Source organism: Tyto alba, unplaced genomic scaffold (assembly GCF_018691265.1).
Source record: "Tyto alba isolate M040663 unplaced genomic scaffold, T.alba_DEE_v4.0 Super-Scaffold_7, whole genome shotgun sequence".
Taxonomy (NCBI): domain Eukaryota; kingdom Metazoa; phylum Chordata; class Aves; order Strigiformes; family Tytonidae; genus Tyto; species Tyto alba.
Genome location: NW_024881328.1, coordinates 7,084,443 through 7,100,169, shown reverse-complemented (window position 1 = coordinate 7,100,169; position 15,727 = coordinate 7,084,443). Strand labels below are relative to the sequence as shown.

The window sequence follows — 15,727 nt, the reverse complement described above, 5'->3', positions numbered from 1 at the left end:
ACTGATGGCTTTAACCAATTGACAGGTCTTTCCAGTAAATGAAACACTCCACAGTAATTGTTACATTTTGTTTTCTCAACAAATGCAAGTATTCTGTAGGGGCACTGCTTAATGCCAGGAATTAACATTGAGAGCTGTGGTATAAATTTAACTTCATGGGGTATTGTGGGTCACTTTTATAATATTGGTTATGTTGGTAACTTAAATTGTTACATTCAAATTCAGTAAAATGCTTACTCAGTGTTAAAAATGGAAACTAGAGAAAGTTGCAGTGTAAGTACAGTGTATGTGAAATACACATTGGCTGGCTATATTTGCTGCCGTAAAGTGATTAGTGACTTAGGAGGATGATAGATGCTCTAACTGCTAATAAGTTTGCTTTGATCTGTGTATATACAGGAAATGTGTAAAATTGTCTTGGCAAGATTACAATTTAATTATATGTCATTATGCTGTGTAGGAAGAATAATTGAAACGTGGCCCCTGAGACTAGATACTGCAAATATAGTGCATCTTATTTTCACTTAGACAAGTTAAATTAGCTGCATGATAAATTTGCTATGAATACAATTATTTGGGTGATAAAAGCAGATGTAACAAGTGTTTTATGGGTCTGTAAAAATACTTCTGAGTATTTTCTTATCTTAAGTTTTCTTTATAATGAATACTTTGATGTAGATGAACAGCTCTTAAATAGTGTTTGGTTTTGGAAATAGGTCACTATCTAGTTTTAGAGATAAAGTATTTGTTTTATTTTATTTTCTTTTAAAAAAAATACTAAATTTTCCAGAGAGAAATAATGTTGCTGCAATTTTGATGCTGATCTTTAAATATAACTTTCCCTACAAAACATCTTGATGTTTTAATGTGAGTGGCTTTTGTGAAGCGTTTGACCTACCCTAGTTATAAACACTGAAGAAAGGACAACATCTAATTGTGTGGAGTGAGCATGTCAAAATAAATTCTGGCTTGTTTTTTTGCTAAAGCAGCAAAATTGGAAATCCAAGTAACTTTAAATTTGGTTTATTCCAGTGTGTTCTTCTAGCTCTTCAGCTGTCATTAGAAATAACAGGTGTTGTTTGAAGGACCTGTTTTTATTGACAAACCTGAAGTTTTTGTTAACTTCTAATTTCTGTGTTTGCCATCCTACTTGTATCCTAGTTGGAAGACTGACTTACCACTTCTTAAAACTATATAGCACTTGGCTTGATAAAACTTATAAGATACAGCAGGTATTTAGTAAAGGTCACTAAGTACCAACTGTGCTAGTTGACGACTCTTTTCTCCCTGTTGGGTTACAGAAGGATCATTTGGTCTTCCTTGTCAGCAAAGATACTATTTCTGTGTTGCCAGATGTTCTTAAGATCAATTTGATATGTCCTTGGATTGGAAACTGAAAGGTTGTTAGGTTAAATATTTTGCAAGATAAGTCTAGTGTTGCTGCTGTCAAGCGACCTATTGATTAAATAGAACTTGATAATTTTATTTTTTTTAAGCAAACTGATCTCTGTTTCACTTGGTTCTCACTATCCATATAATCTGTAGTTACTGAAGCCTTGCAAGTATTTTCATTTGCTACTAGAATAGTAGATTCTCAGCAAGAGTGTTTTTCCTAGCAAGTGCTTTCACAGATCTCTTACCTAGCTTAGGTTGAAAGAGTAGTCTAGAGTTATCACTTGCATCATCTTTACTATTAGACCTCCACAGATTCAAAACCAAGAAAATGATACACATTATCCATGTTACCTGTCATCACATGCAGCACTTGTTCAAGTCTAGTTTATACGTTTTTATATACCCTTACATATGAAGGTATGCAATGCAAACAGGACCTGTGCCCCTGCAGTATATATGCTGTGCAACAGCTGCGTGCTGGATAGCTTCCTAAGTAGTAAAGCAAATCAGACATTGTGGAGTGCCTGGAAATCCTGGCTACATTGCTACTACTCCTTGAGATAGGTTGCTTGCTATTAGCTCTAGCATCTTCTCATCTTGCAGTTTAGTGAAGAGATACCTTCACTGTTGTGAGTGATTTTTTATAACACAACTATTAAGGTGGCTCGAGTAAGGATTTGTATCAGGTGTTGAGACAATCGTAAAACAGTCCCTTTTAACCTAAGATGAGTTTCCAGTAGTTAGGTGGGATTAGCTTGATTGGATTTCAGCTTGATTTAAATAAACTAAAAAAAAAAAAAGAGCACTTGACTTCTTGATTCTAAGCATACCATCTGGACAAGTGAGATATGAAATATCAGACCCCTGTCGGTGTTTGTATTTAGAATCTTTAAAAGTTGTTATGATCTACAGACAGTATGTGCCAGGCCACTCAGATGTAGGATCCTTGAATTAAAATTTTACTGTGGTTATATCTGAAAAGGATGGCTCCATAGCAAATTGTTGTGTTGCACAACTATCAATATAAATGAGAAACCATTCTAAAATAGAAGCTTGGAACATCAGAGATCAGTTTACACATAAAGAGTGTGTAGAGAGTGCCTGGGAAGGTCATCTATAGCTAACAAGAGGATGCTGTGCAGACAGCTTGGATCATGAACTTTGAGTCAAGTCTCTGGGGAAGCAGAACTCTCCTTTGGCAACAGAAGACTAGTTTTGCCAAGCTAAAACGCTGTTCGTGTGTATGTGTATCTCCTGAAATCACTGTATATATGAAAGCTGTGAAATAGAGTACACAATAACTGTACAGATTTTTTTTCAGTTATAAATGTATAGTCAAACTGTGAAAGAGAAATTTTGCAGTACTTTGAGGCATTTTTTTCCTTTAAAAGGTGGAAGAATATAAAAGAATTTCTTATAATCACACGGGGGTATGGGATGAAACAGGGAATTAGGCAATGATTCAAATCCCCAAGCTGCTGTTTTAATTGGATCATCCTCCTCTTCTGATCTGGAGTTTGGTTTGCAGTGCTCTGACTTTCTGTGAAGCTTAGCTATGCTATTTTTGCTTTATGCCAGATTTATTCCAGATGCTGTGCCTCTGGAAATCAAACAAAGCGCTGATCTTAACAGTATCAGCATTTTCTCTTAATATATAATCCTAATTTTTTGTATTTGGGAGGTGCAGTGATCAAGATCTTGTATGGCTCTTCTGTACAAAGGTTTTATTCTCAGGCTTGTGCTTTCAAACAACAGAACTGAAACCTGCTGAGCTCTTCCATTTTCCTGACAAGCTGATTAAAAGGACTTAGTATGTAAATATATCTGAAAAAAACCAAGAATGCTACTGTGTCCTGTTTAGTGTTTATGTGAAAAATTTAAACATGGGAAATAATGGCTATATATTCACTTCAGATGCACATATTCCACAACTTTCTTAACTAATTCTGTACAAAAATTACATTGTGTGAGCATGCGTTTCATTATTGAAGCTACTTGCCTACTGTATCTTATATTTCATTGACTTATATTTCTAAAATAATGGCTTCTAATCTGGTTTGGAAGACAATCCTCATAATTCCTGCCTCATCTGGACACATTAAAATGAAATACTGAAGGAGCTGCGTTACTTCCACTTAGTTTGCATTATCACATTGCAAGTTAAGTATGAGTTTACTGTAATTAAAATTAGCAATATACTATTCAGAATTTCTGTAGATCATTCTTTTCTGTGACCTTGTGATCCTGATGACCTATTTGGAATTTTATATTGTGTATGTTTTACTTAAATGTGTGAAGAGTGTTGAACTCTTTAATTTGTCTCTGAAATAGCATTAACTTTTTTTTTTTTATCTCACTGGTATCCCAAGAACCATATCTGTCCTTGACTTATTTACTTTGGCATTTCTGTCAGGTGGCATGTGGTATTGTGCTCTTTCTTTTTGTTTTGGTTGGATAATTACACAATGTTAGAGTCTCTTAACTAAAGCCCTACTTGTTTTATGTTACTTAAACTGTAAAGCATTAGTTTATTGTTCCGGCCTAATGCCAGAAACACTGCTGGTTTTGCTTTTCAATTGCTGAACTTCTAGCAATAGGTACTGTAATTTAATTATTATTGGCATTCAGTTATGAAGGAGTTGTCTTGCTGTGATTCTCTGTTAGGTAAGCGTGGTCCAAGACTCAGTAAATATATCAGGACAGTCTAATACAAACACTTTGAAGGTACCTGAATGTCGCCTAGCAGAAGATTTAGGGAATCTCTGGGAAACAACAAGATTTACAGATTGCAGTTTTTATGTAGGAGGACAAGAATTCAAAGCTCATAAATCTGTCCTTGCAGGTACTTTCTACTTTTGTATTGCTATTATTTTGGAACTAAATTTGCTGAAAGTATGAAATATAATAAGAACTTAAACTTACTTTTCTTGCTACAGCACGATCTCCAGTTTTCAATGCAATGTTTGAACATGAAATGGAGGAGAGCAAAAAGGTAAGCCTTAGTGGAAACTTTACATGTAAATATTTGTACACTGTGTAAAAGGGAAAAGTTGCAAAAAACTTGAAGTATTGCAAGTTGAGAAAGATAAGTACTGCATGAGTGGAGGAGGTACTACTCCTGAACACTCTCCTTGTGAGTTCTGCAGTTTTGTCTGTTGAAAGAGCAGATAGGGCTGACTGGAGAGGTTCTGGAAGACTTGTCCTTTCAAGTACTTGTATCTGCCCTAGGTCAGCTTTTTTTTTTTTTTTTTTTTAACATTAGCTACTGATATAATTGACCTGGTAATCTCTGCCCTTTCTTGCTTTAGTTTATACCCTCACATAAGGTGATCTCACTAAGGTTTTGCCATATTGTATTAAAGCATTTTATATGGTAGCTGGGATGCAAAGAAACAACAGGTGAATTATGACTCAAATTAAGCCCTGAGGCAGTAAAGCACTCCCTTTTCATTCACAGTTTCTGCAGGCACTTGACCTGTATAAGTGTTTTGGATGGATAGTTACGTAATCAGCACAGAGAGCTGCTTCTGCTTTTATGCACTTGATATCTCCCACAGCGAGGAGTTGTTTGTGTCTTTCACGAAGAATATCTAAAATGGCTTGGTTATGGGTAGAATCTATGAATAGGCAAGGAACCGACCTGCTCACTAAAGGATTGTAGTAGATGATCGTTACTTAATCTTGGAGGCTGCAAGGATGCCACTTATACAAAGAAATACATCAGATGAATATGGTGCTGTAATACAACTGAGTTTCACAAACATGGCACTTTTTTCCATGTGCTTGTCCAATCTGGAAACTTTAACAGATAGAATTAGAATATTTGAAGCATTTTATTGGGATTTATCTGGACTGAAAGAAACCCAGAGTTGTCCCAGCTTCAGTAATGTGCCAGAGGCCTTCACCTCTGTGTTAGTAGTAAATCTCCAGTGCAGACCTACTCCAAAATATTGTATGTGGTTCAGTGGATAGGAAACCAGAACATGTACATCTCATCTGCTGATAGCCTGTGATTTTTGTATTCTATTCAAACGTCTGGTGCTTGCTTCTACATATTTGACATACTTTGACACAATTTCCTGCTTTGTTAGTTGCTTTTAGGGAATGCTGTTAGAGGATGGGGTCAAGCATGCAGTACCACAGTTTTATTAGGACGGTCTTCAGCTACATGATGTCAGTTAGATGTGCTGCTTTGCTTGCCTTTTAGATTCTCAGAACAAAACGTAGGCTGTGTTGACTCAATTTAAGTCGAGCCAAAAATGGCTCACTTTGTTCTGTTTGCCACTCTGACTGCTGATGTTCCAAGCACATCATTGTCAAGTTGGAAACTCAGCAGCACTTTTAAATATTCCTGAAACTCTGCCTTGATTTTTATGTACAGCCTGTGCAATAGATCCCAGTTAGACATTAGAAAAAAAGTTCCAATTACTTTTTATTGCTGAGGCTTTCCCAACTGATTTCTACCTCACTTTTAAGAGCTACTGATTTTGATTACTTTCTGCTTAATATTGTTAAATGTTAACTTAAATGTGTAAGGATGTTGTGTGATTGATGGCAAATGAAAATGTCTAGCGTGCGTGCAGATGATACTTGATATGTTCACTTTAACGTTGTAGCTAAATTCCAGAGGCTTTTATTGATTATTCTTCTTTACCAGAATCGTGTAGAAATAAATGATGTAGACCCTGAAGTTTTTAAAGAAATGATGAGATTCATTTACACAGGAAAAGCACCAAACCTTGAAAAAATGGCTGACAATTTGTTGGCAGCTGCAGACAAAGTAAGTAATTACTCCTAAATTCTCAAACTTGATGTTTGCTTGTGGAATATTATTCAAAAAAAAAAAAAAAGAAAAAAAATAATTTTTTCTTCAGATTGATATATATTTTGATTTTTTTTTTAAATACAAGAAACAGATCTAATCAAAAATGGAGGAAGATGGGAAGGAGTAGACTTTTTAGCAGTAGTAGGCTGATAAATCATTCTTGACCAGAAGTTTTAGCTATTAATTACACTTACTATCCAAATTTTTTAGAAATTGGGGACCTTTAATATGATTTAGAAAATTGGTCTTGAATAAAATATATCTGTTCCTTGGTCTTCTTCCCTTACCAAACTGAAGGAAAACAAAAACTTCGGAATTGGTTTTTTTTTTTGCTGTTTTAAAAAGTTCTCCCAGTAAAGCATTTGATCACTTTGTGTCAAACCTAATGCATGTCTTACATTTGAGGACTCTTCAGTGCAGCATTTTGAATTACCTGTTTGGAAGCAGTTTGATGTTAAGCTTGGGAGGTATCAAGCATTTTCATTACTGGAACGGTCTTAAAAACTGTAGTGATAACGATAGGAAGAATGAGTTTGAAGAATGATTAGTGTAGTTTTTTTCTTTTATCAGTATGCACTGGAACGGCTGAAGGTCATGTGTGAGGAAGCACTCTGTAGTAACCTCTCGGTAGAAAATGTTGCTGACATTCTTATCCTCGCAGATTTGCACAGCGCTGAACAGTTAAAAGCACAAGCAATAGACTTTATTAACAGGCAAGTAATATTTATGAGTCTTTAAATATATTTGTATTTATGCTTTGTGTATCTTTTCAATATTGGCATAGTTCTCTCTTACAGGTGCAGTGTTCTTAGACAACTCGGCTGTAAAGATGGGAAAAACTGGAATAGCAAGTAAGTTTCCCTGCTTCACGATGTTCTGTACAAACACTGCTAAATAGACTGCAGATTTTAAGAACTGCTGCTTCATTTCCACACTGCTGAGGCCAGTCACTGACTGTAAGTAAAGTAGGGTTCAGCAGATGCTACCCCAGTTATGACTGTGACTTCGCCTTTAACTGATAGGGAGCATTAACTGCCCTCCAGTGTGAGATCAGTGTAACAATACTTGGCTTTCATTCCTCTCCTAGGGACATACCAGTGCTGTGAGATGGTGGCTGCAGCCTTTTTAAAGGAAATGATTCTCTTGACTAACCAGGTTTGTGCCTGGAGGAGGGACAACCCCTGAGTGGTTTCAGGACTTGCTTAGGTCAATCTAAGCCTGCAGTATTTCCAAAGAAAGGAGGGCAGTTGCTCTTCTTGCCTTTGGCGACGTGTTTGTGCGCCTTCCCACATGCCAGCACCAGTATTCTTGTGGCCACACAACTAGTTAGTCAGGTCCCTCTGATATTGCTTACTCTGTAAGGGCTCATGCCTACACTGGAAATAGGTTGAGAGTATGTGGCTCAGACTGTAGGACTGATTGCAGCATATATTTAGAACAACTCAGGTGAATCATGGAGTAGAAGACAGCCAGCTTCAGAATAGCCAGTGGTAGGCCGAAACAGGAAAAGGACAGCAGAGCAATTACTGCTTACTGTCAGAACCTGCAGAAAAGTTAAAAGCTCTGTTGTACCAGTTACTTGAAAATTCGAGTGTTTCTCCTTTTAAAAAAAGTCTTCACAGGTGTAATGATTGAGCATGATGTGGAAGAAGAGGAGGGTGTTAGAAGTTAAATGGTAAAATACCAGTAGAAAAACTAATAAAGATAAGCCAGAACACATAACAGTGTAAACTAGTTGATGTGTTCCATCTCAAGTGATTTTTGAATTTACTGAGTTGACTTCTGTCTTGGATAATTCTTAGTAAAAATGCTGGTCATCTTAGGTTCAGCTAAAGCCTCTACAATAAATCAGGGAAATAATGTGGGAAGGCCTGGCTTAATTTACTGAATCTGAGCCCCAGGGAGTCTGAACTTTGGTTTTGTTTCTCAAGGCACTTACCTTTACTGACTTGCAAGCAGAAGATTAAAGGCTTGCATCAGAAATCTGCAAAAGGTTTTTTAGAGATCATACAGTGTAAAGCTCATTTGCCAACTTCAAGCTTGACAGTGTTCCTGAAACGGTGTGAAGGTGCTCGTGAAAGGCTTTTGAAAATGCAGGGCAATGGAAACTTAGGGTTGATGCACAAGCTGTTGGTTCCAAATTACAAATTCATCCTATGTCAATTTGGCATGCATCCCAACCGGCGTAACATTCTTCACGTGCAGAGTGAATTTTATGCTTTTGTTCTGTATTACTTCACAAAAAAAATGAGAAATATACATTGAGTAAATACATAGTTTTTAATCTCTGGATGTCAGTGTGATACTTGCTGTAATCTGTTGTTGCTTCTGTGTTAGTTATAAATCAACAGTGGCCATTGAATGCCATTCTCAATGTAGTCTGTGATCTTGTACTGAAGAAAGAGTGAATATTCTTAAATATGCTCCACTGGTATTGAAGCTGTGAGCTCCCAGTGAAGTGTTCTGTAGTCAGCCAGCTAATCTGTCTTCACGTCTTTTTCTAGTATATGAACTACATCATTTTTGCTGCAGTTTCAGCAGATCCTTTTTGTCATCCCCCTCTCTCCCCAAATTGAGCATGCCCTTCTATGTAATGAGATTATCATGTCTTCCCTTGCTTTTCATCTCTACATTAGACCTCATTTTCTTCTCGTTTTCCTCTTATTTTTATTGTTTTTCCTGAGCAATTTCAAGGTGGTTATCTTAACACGGTGCCCATTATTGGACACAGTTTTCTAGCTGAGGTCTTGCTGGTACTGAATAGAGCAGAGCAAGTACCCTGTGTCCTACATGTGATGATATTAATATACCCAAATAGCAATTTGCTACTTTTTTTTCCAATGGCATCCTTAGTGGCATTCGTGAAGTCTGTCTCATAACGCTCAACTGCTTTTCTGTAGTAGTTCTGCCTCGCCTGCTCTTCTCCACTGTGCATTTGGTTTGTAAAATTGTGTGACTATTCTTAATACTTCTGTTTTCAGCCAAGCAACAGACATAATGGAAACAGCAGGCTGGAAGTCCATGATCCACTCCCACCCTCACTTAGTAGCAGAGGCCTTTCGCGCACTAGCATCTGCACAGTGTCCACAGTTTGGCATTCCACGCAAACGGCTAAAACAGTCATGAAATCTTCCACGAACTTTAGAGAAATTGAATTGACTCTACTCCTCCATGTCCAGAGGTGTTTTCACAAACCATAACAAGAGTTTTTGTTATCCTTGTCCACAGAACAGAAGCTGAAAAAGCCTATTGTTTGCTTTTCAGATGGATAATTTATGGTTTAATCCTCAGCTTTAAATTAGACTGATTACTCTAATTCACTGAAAGGCCTTAAATTATCTTCAATGACTCTCTAGTTCATATAGTCTAATGTATCTTGATTTTTTTTATTATTATTTTTTGATGTGCCTTGTCTTTTTGACTAGGCTCTGCAGGATTGCACTAGCTCCATAATGCAGTAAAGTTGATAACTGAAGATTAATTTTTGAAAGGGATCTTCCATTATTTTCAGAAGAAAAAGAAAAAAAAGATTATAGTTTGGTCCTGTGCTAACTGGAAGGTTTTAACTAGCCTCTCATTAAAAGCGCTTGAACCAGAGGCACATAATGTACCCTAGCCAAGTGCTAACTATAGGGAGAGCCTGTTTACCTTCAGCAGATGCTTACAGGCTATTTATGGCAATATACTGCTTTGAACATAATTTATTTTTCATTGTGGGGGCAAATATGCAATGGTTTGGCCCAAAAATGTATTTTCATTACAGTTTGTAATGCTTATTGTGTGTGTGTCAAAGCTGTCCAAACGGTAAAAAGAAGCACAGAATAAACCTCTTGCTTGTGTTTCTTTACGGTCCATCACTAGTTTACATTTAATGCAGAACTGAATGAGAGGTAAAGAGTTCAATGTGAAAACAGAATAGTATTGTATATGGAAAAAATATATCCCACATGTATGGTTACATAGAAAAGTAAAGGATGCATAGAATGACCAAATGTAAATTGAAGAAATGGGCCAAATGGATTCTGAATATGCACTTTTAATGTGTAACTTTTGTATGTTGTGTGGTACATATATATTTTGCTTTTGAATTAATGAGGTACAGGTAATTGTGGCTTAACTTTTTAGATACATTTTAAGATGCCCACAGCCACATGGGATTTAGTTTTGTTAGAAAAGAAAGGCATGTCTTTTTAAGACTCAACTGAAGGTGGCTATCGCAAGCTTTCTTATTTAAGTAACAAAATATTTTCGCTTATTTGAAAAAAGCATGTGAATGGTAAAATTTTGAAGGGATTTTTCCTATCTTGACGTATGTGCACAGCTTCCATTAACACCTAAGGAGGTTATGTACACGTCAAGAGGAATATTTCTCTGGAATGTCAGATGGTATTTGCAAGCAGAGACTTGCTCAGTCTTGCATTTCAGTTATTGTGCTAGCATTGTGGATGGTATTGAAATTCTGCATAATGTGAAAAGGATGAAACATTTGTAAACTGCTTGTCATGGGCCAGTTCTTTATTATATGAACCTTAGCTTTAATATCAACATCCTCAGTGTTTGATAGCTTTGTTTACAATTGGGAGGAAAAGTCTGCAGTAGTGCACACTCTAAACGTTTCCTGAGTTACTGCATTGAGTTTACTGTAATAGTGATAATATGCTATATTTCTTTTTTAGGAAGACTTGGGTTTAGCAGTGGGGAATGGGAGGAGATCTCACCTAATTTATAAACATTTGCATAAGGGTTTTAGTTTGCCTATTAAAAAAAAATTCTGCAGGGAGGAGAGAGGAAGAGTTTCAGACCGTTTACTATCTTAAAATCTATCTCCATCCTCATTTCATTAAGATTCATCTGAATTGCTCTGAACGAAATTTTGAAAGGAAAGAGTATAGTTTTATACTTTGGCATCTGGTAAACCATTAGCAGAGGTAAATTGGAAAAAATGCCCAGTCCAATTCTGAAGAATAAAATGACCTCTAAACATGCATTTTCTTCATACCTTCTAACTAAATCTTTATGATGGATAAAGTGTAAAATCAGAAACTTTAGTAGTACATAAGGCATCAAATTATATATTACAGAGATTTATCCTTTTATCAATTTAAAAATATTTATCTATAATAAGGTCTCATAAGCATTCTTCACAATAACACATAAAGGTAATTGTTCCCTCCAAAATAACGATGTTTTTGCTGCACTGTGTATTGCATTAGAACTATATATTGTCATACTCATCACTGGTAAAACTTGCAGCTCTAACATACAAAGTGACTTGAATATTTAATGCTGTAATGATTGTCCAGTTCAGCTTGTTCTAAAGTAACGACATACAGTAAGCAAATGGAAAGCTTAAGGACTTTTATGAAAACTTTCTTTTCAGAAGCTTAATAGCACACTTTGTACCAAAAAAATGTCAGACACTGTGCTGTAATATTATCTACATCGTAGAGTGTCCACTTTTCAAGTCAGGCAGTGTATACCATACATTACACAAACAGGGGGAAAAAAAAATGCTAATTGATCTGTTTAGATTTGACTTTATTTATTATGTATGTTTTCAAGTTTTGTTCAGCTCTTAAGAAAAAGGTAAAACAGTTGCTGTATTCTTAAGTGAGTGCACTAATTATTCACCTCTTCTTTAATTAACTACATGCAGTGTTCTCACTGGAATGGGACAGCTGGTAATTACAGCCTTCTCCTTTGGATTCAGTAGCTTGGTTTTATTCCCCACATCTCATGAGCTTGCCCTTCAAAACCTCAGTTGTCAGTTCGAAGTGCAACAGATATAAAACGATCTAATACAATGGACAGTTTTTTCAGGCTGAAATCTTAGGGTTTTTTTCTTAGTTTTGTATACAAATTAGGAATATAATGTATGAAGGTGCCATGTTTTGGCTTGCCAACACTACTCCCTCAGATATATGTGAACCACCACTTCCATACTTTTCTGGGGAGAACCCTGCATGTGTCCTGTGTGTGCGTGCGCGTGTGTGTATGACTGTGTGGTGTTTTTTGTCAAGAATGACTTTCTAAAAATAAGGACTCAATTTGCTGTTAAAATGCTATTACATATTTTTTTTTCTTCTTCCACTTGAACCTCTCCTAAGGAGATGCTTTGGGTGGAAGATGCTTCAATAAATAATCCTTATTTCCTAGTCCATTTACTGCATGCAGAAGTATGAACACATTGTGCCTTTTTTAGGAAACTGTTGTAATGAAGGGAAGATCTAACAGGATACAAGATCTTTTCAAAATTTATTTTTAGAAGTGAAGGAAAAAGCTATTTGCTACGTCTGAGACAGAAAAGTTGCAAATTACCCATTTGAGCTCTCTTGCATGTTGATTCTTGCTTCCTAAATTCAGTTTCACTGAGGTAGAAACACCACCAAAAAAAAGTGGAGTAAGTATTACAGATACAAGTTGAGTAATGGTATATTTTTTGTGAAAATGTGAAAATATTTGCTGTTACAGGATAAGTGTATGTCAAAATGTGATAATCATGGACTCAAAGTTAGTTTTACAAGTTATTCTAGTTCTGATGTTTTTCTAAGTGTTGACTATTTAGTATAAAATTCACCTTTGCACAGAAGGTCAGCAGAAGACGTACATGGAGATTATGTTCCTTTTAAATCCTCATGGCAAGGTTTCTCCCTTGGGAGAATAAAATGACGTGCAGTACTTGAAACTGTGTTTCATAAAAGACAGTGAAGTTGCAAATGTGAGGTGATGCTACCTGAAATATTGCTGAATTTCGCAGTTGGTTAAAGTTCCTAAGTTTAACTGATTTTTTTTTTTTTTTTTTTTTTTTGTAACTGAGAAATGGAATGTTAAATGTCCTCTTTGTCTAGTGTTGATAGCATCTTTAGTGCAAAGCTTGGCTCCTTAGCTAGCAAGACACTGACTTAGTCTCATAACTTGGCTTCTGCTTACAGTAAATGGACTACGTTTGTAAAGGGAATTCACTATTTCAAGCATTTTGCAAGGAACTTCACTGTATTTGTAACCTGGTTTTTGAAGGCTTATGATCAATGAGTCCTATTTTAGAAATTAAACCAGTGAAATGACCTAGACCTGTTTTGGGGTGGAAATGATTAAGAGAATTCAGATATGTAAACAGTTGTATCAAACCATTCAGCCCTTTTTTATCAGCTGATGTTAATGGTGAAATACTTTTTGTACCTTGTTGCTGAAAATATTTTTGCGTTTCAGCACATCAAGTTACAATAAAGTTGTTACTTATACAGAATGTGTCTGTGTGGCTTGTATTTTGTCTTTTTTTTCCTGTGTATGTTCCCAATGGCTACCTCTTGCCTCTCCTTTGAGAAAGGTATTTTACCAGCATTGTCAGTCAGTCTATTGTAAAATACACTGCGATCCTTTCAGAAACCTTTTTTTGGGAGGATCATATTGTAGTCTTGCTCTGATCTCCACTTAGTTATTTGAAAGTGTCAAAATGGAGCAATAACTTAGAGCACCAAACAGCTTATAACTTGCCTACCTGAGAAATGACTGCCTTTACACAGACTCTGTCAGAACTGATACTCTGTGGAAAGAGGAGTTGATCCTGCGGTAATGAAGATGGGCTGCATAGTTTCCAAGAGATTTGGTTTCTTTCTCTACCTATCATCAAAAACTGTTGTGTGTGGTTTTTTTTTGTTTTTTTTTTTTCTTCCTGTCAAGGAGTATATCCTTATAATGACCACATACAACGGGAATGTTGCTTGCATTTGTTACGGGAGAAGTTGTATGTAAGAACAATCTATGTGGGTCGTTCATGGGGTTTACTATCTTTATAGATACTTTGCAAAGATATGTAGGGCTGTTGATACTCTTCTCTATGTATTTGACTTTGGACTCACTGGACTGCAGGAAACGATGAAGTCAAGGTAAGCTATTCTATAAAAAGTGACACAGGTCATGTGAACAAACACAATTAACCTCTCTTGTCTTATCTAGGTGAGAATGTGGCACAGTCAACCATTGCAGTTCTTCCCAAGATGACTTGGGTAACAAATAAGGATAGAGGGCTGTAATGGGTATCTCAGCGTAGCACATCGCTGTGTTGTGTCTAGGTACATGCAAAATTCTCCATTTTTGCTTAAAACATACATCTCTTAAGTTACTCCACGGTTATTCAGCTTAAAGTTCTTCGTGGGCCTTATCAACAACGGTGCAAAGTGTGTACCTCGCAGGCAGTTTCAGTAACTTCCAAGATAAATGTGACTGGTTACCACTGTGTATTGTGGAAGTCTAAATGAACTAAGCTTCAGCTTTTAGGTAGAGAATATTAAACTTCATTTTTTCCTTTTTTTTTTTTTTAGAAGGCTGTATTTTTTTCTGAAGTAACTTTTCTTCCAAGATGTTCATCTTCTCATAATATAAAAGTTTTCTTTGTCATTCAGCAAATTGGATTCAATTGACTTAAAAAAAAACAACTATTATCTGTCTAAAATGAATTTGGATAGTCTTTTTTTAATGGAAACTGGGTGCATAAATAAAGCTTTCTCATTTTAGTTGAATGCTTCTGTTAAAAAAAAAATAAAAATTATGATGTCAATCTATCTGAATCTTTGTTTAACTAAAATATTAGTAGTAACTTTAGCAGCTTTCTGACAATTTGTCCCCAGGACAGGGGAAAGCTCAAATAATGAATCTCGATTGGTAAGATTTGCTGTTAGAATAAAAAGCATCTCTCGCTACACAGAACTGCCAGCCCTGCCAGACACTGAAGGCATAGCTTGATGTCCTACTGAGTAGTGCCAGATTAAGCTGTCCCCGTTACTGCCACTAGAAGAAAAGTATTTCAAAGTGCAGCCTGAGCAGTCACAGGTGAGAAATATTGATTCAAGTGTGCCTGTGCCACTTCTGCAAACTTCATAGTTCTTATTGACTAATCATGTCAACTTGCATCTTAACTTTACCATGAGAAATTGTGATTTATTCTAGGATCTTATCTGTTTTACTGCTTTATTAAATAAAGAATTCAGTAACTGTAGCCATGTTCTATATGGAAGATTATAACCTTTCAATATTAATGTTTTTTCTGTGTTTTAGATAACTTCTGTGACAATCACTATTTAATTTAGAATATTACCCATTCCACTAGAAATTTTACTTGCCACTTATATTATAAATTATATTAATGATCAAACTACTTCCATTATCCACAATTAACTTTGCACTTAACATTGTGATAGTACAGTAATAGAAGAAATCCTGTTAATTGATGTTAAAATTAGAGTAGTTTTGAACAGTATATCTTTCTGCAAAGTTCTTGGTAATTTTCCACTAGAGGAGCATGTTTTTATTGTTATCAGTTTTGAAGATTCCTCCTTTGTTCTCTCAGAGAAAGCTGGAAGAAGTACAAGCGCAGAAGTCGAATGAAGCATTTCAGATGTATGGTGCAAAGGACTTGCTTTTTCCACTACAAGCACTGCATCTAGGCAAAAAACCCCCAGACTCAGCTATGACAATTCATGAGTGCTTTGGAATAGAGATGGCATTGCA

General features: G+C 36.0%; 1 protein-coding gene across 1 annotated transcript in view; it reads left to right on the top strand.

The window, feature by feature from the left end:
- The window catches only part of SPOPL (speckle type BTB/POZ protein like), a 36,539-nt gene extending 23,073 nt beyond the window's left edge, over positions 1-13,466 (top strand). The window contains exons 6-11 of the mRNA XM_042784200.1: positions 4,060-4,237; positions 4,332-4,387; positions 6,053-6,175; positions 6,791-6,933; positions 7,018-7,071; positions 9,202-13,466. Of these exons, the coding sequence (XP_042640134.1) occupies positions 4,060-4,237; positions 4,332-4,387; positions 6,053-6,175; positions 6,791-6,933; positions 7,018-7,071; positions 9,202-9,346 (699 nt within the window). The 3' untranslated portion in view covers positions 9,347-13,466. The remainder of the gene's footprint in view (positions 1-4,059; positions 4,238-4,331; positions 4,388-6,052; positions 6,176-6,790; positions 6,934-7,017; positions 7,072-9,201) is intronic.
- Positions 13,467-15,727: the final 2,261 nt, after the last annotated feature.